The sequence below is a fragment of the Musca domestica genome, unplaced genomic scaffold (assembly GCF_030504385.1).
Source record: "Musca domestica strain aabys unplaced genomic scaffold, Musca_domestica.polishedcontigs.V.1.1 180, whole genome shotgun sequence".
Taxonomy (NCBI): domain Eukaryota; kingdom Metazoa; phylum Arthropoda; class Insecta; order Diptera; family Muscidae; genus Musca; species Musca domestica.
In genome coordinates, this window is record NW_026712239.1 from 8,921 (window position 1) to 11,838 (window position 2,918).

At 31.4% G+C, this 2,918-nt stretch overlaps 1 protein-coding gene across 1 annotated transcript; it reads right to left on the minus strand.

The window, feature by feature from the left end:
- Window positions 1-1,642: 1,642 nt before the first annotated feature.
- On the minus strand, window positions 1,643-2,501 carry LOC131801914 (acanthoscurrin-2-like). The gene is made up of 2 exons (XM_059121028.1): window positions 2,325-2,501; window positions 1,643-2,263 (listed from the first exon to the last, which is right to left on the minus strand). The coding sequence occupies exons 1-2, from the start codon at window positions 2,334-2,336 to the stop codon at window positions 1,778-1,780; spliced, it is 498 nt and encodes a 165-aa protein (XP_058977011.1). The 5' UTR covers window positions 2,337-2,501; the 3' UTR covers window positions 1,643-1,777.
- Between the last annotated feature and the right edge of the window lie 417 nt (window positions 2,502-2,918).

The window sequence follows — 2,918 nt, forward strand, 5'->3', positions numbered from 1 at the left end:
TGTAGGGAAAATCTTCAGACGAGGAAGGCTTTCTCCCTACGGTCCGTACCAAGCGAACGTAGGCTCCAAGGGGAGGTGCAGGCAACCTTTTAGCCCAAGAACTCATCTCTCTACGGTCCGTGCTAAGCGAACGTAGGCTCTCTGGACCCTTGGCAATATGCAATTCTAACTTAAACAATAATAGTAATAATAATAGTAATAATAATAATAATAACAATAATAATAATAATAATAATAATAATAATAATAAATTAATAATAATAATAATAATAATAATACTAATAATAATAATAATAATAATAATAATAATAATAATAATAATAATAATAATAAATTAATAATAATAATAATAATTATAATAATAATAATAATAATAATAATAATAATAATAATAATAATAATAATAATAATAATAATAATAATAATAGTAATAATAACAATAATAATAATAATAATTATTATAATTATAATAATAATAATAATAATAATAATAATAATAATAATAATAATAATAATAATAATAATAATATAATAATAATAATAATAATAATAATAATAATAATAATAATAATAACAATAATAATAATAATAATAATAATAATAATAATAATAATAAATTAATACTAATAATAATAATAATAATAATAATAATAATAATAATAATAATAATAATAATAATAATAATAATAATAATAATAATAATAATAATAATAATAATAATAATAATAATAATAATAATAATAATAATAATAATAATAATAATAATAATAATAATAATAATAATAATATAATAATAATAATAATAATAATAATAATAATAATAATAAATAAGTGAAAAAGCTGTAAGTTCGCAAAAGCCGACTTTTCGCTGACGAAGTAGGGGGGTACTTACTAGTCTATAGCAGACCTTCAGAGGCTTATTTATGTGGATGAGCCTTGCCTATTTGTAGACGAAGTTTATACCTTCTCCTTTTAGGATTTTCCTTAACCTACGTCTAGTCTAATGGAACACATGCACGTATTTTTTTAAACAAAACCAGTTCTTTTCAAATCTTCTCAGCCATATCGCATCACACATCTCAATTAAAAGCGGTAGCAAATTTTACACACCTTCATTTTAAATATATTAAAGGATTTAATATTCGAAATGTGTACTGCTTGTTAAGTAATAAAAATAAATCACACAATTTTGAATCATGGCTTGATATGATACAGTGGAACCTGTTTATAATCGAATCACTACAGTAAAGAATGGAAAGATATAAGATGACCCAACTTTGAAATTTCTTATGAACTATGATGCCTATAAAACCGGGTTCCACTGTACTCTTATTCATAAGTTGAATGTGTGAGTGTATGTGTATCACGTCTGAAGATTGGTGGCTTGATCGTGCCTAAAATCGCTAACCCAAAACTGGTAATTGTATTACATTTATTGTATCATTTTGAAGGACTTTCCGCACAACAATAACCGGATATTGTTACGCACACATACACACACACCCCCTCACTGCGTATTGCCAACGAAGTGTGTAGCTAAGAAATCCTTGAAACCCATGTCAAGCGTAAAGGCAAAGAGAAACGTTACAGTTCATGAACAAAAAGTTTAAATTTTTTTAACAAAAAATTTTAATAAATTGTTCTTGGGTTATTTACATTCTCTACAAAACTACGGGAATGGGTACAAATAGAGAAAAAAAAACTTAACATATGACTCGTTGAATATGACAATTGAAAGCTAAACTAAAATCACAGATTTCTGTTGAGCGTTTATTTTTTAACCAAAGAAACCGCCACCACTGCTGCCACCATAGTAACCGGATTCATGGTATTTGTTGTAACCGCCATAATAATTGCTGCCACCATAACCACCATGACCATAACCTCCTGGATAGCCACCATGTCCATATCCGCCAGGATAACCACCATGGCCAAAGCCGCCGCCATAACCACCATGACCATAGCCGCCGCCATAACCACCATGACCATAACCGCCGCCATAACCACCATGACCATAGCCGCCTCCATAGCCACCATGGCCATAACCGGGATAACCATAACCACCACCATATCCTCCGGGTCTGTAACCTCCACCATAACCGCCATAAATGCCCTTATTTATTCCAACCCCAGCCGAGAAACCAATTCCAATGCCACCACCCAAAAATCCCAAGGTGCGGCCCTCGGCCTTAACGGGCACCGGTTCTGGAGCAGGGGCTGCCAGGGAACAGCATATCAGGCACAAGACCACAATTGATTTAATCTACAACAGAATAACACATGTCAAGTTATTTATATTTTTCTGCAAAATATCTTCAACTTACAATACGTTGCATGATGGATCCAATTGCTCCCACACTCTAGGCTTCCTTTTGCTTCTGTCAAAATTCTGGTTTCAACTAACGACCATTCCTTTGTTCTACTCTAATTTATATGGAGTAAAAAATGGAGAAGTGAAGAGAGAGACAGAGAGCGACATACGTCAACTACTGCTATATTGTTTTTTTGGCTAAAAGGAGAACTGAGCAAGAACCCTGGGAGAGCAAAATCTCCACAGAGTAACGGAATAGAGTAACTCTGAAAAAGAGTTATGATCTGCTCTGACTTAACTGAGCTTGTGATGTGCGTGTCTTGTACGAATTCGGCAAAAAAAAAAAAAAAAAAAAAAAAACAGAACAATTGCTTGTCAGCTACACATAATCGCACATGCCGGCCACCCGGCACACACACATACAGTTAAACCTCTTACAATGGAATTAGTTTTGCATATCAAGGTTAAGGTCTTGGGAGTTGATTTTGATTTAATTGATGTTTTTTGGATAATTGATTTGAAAATTGAAATTGTAAAAAATATTTTTTGTTTTGGTTCACATGCTGCTTGTAACGAATTGGGTAAGCTTCGCCAATGTTACACGAGC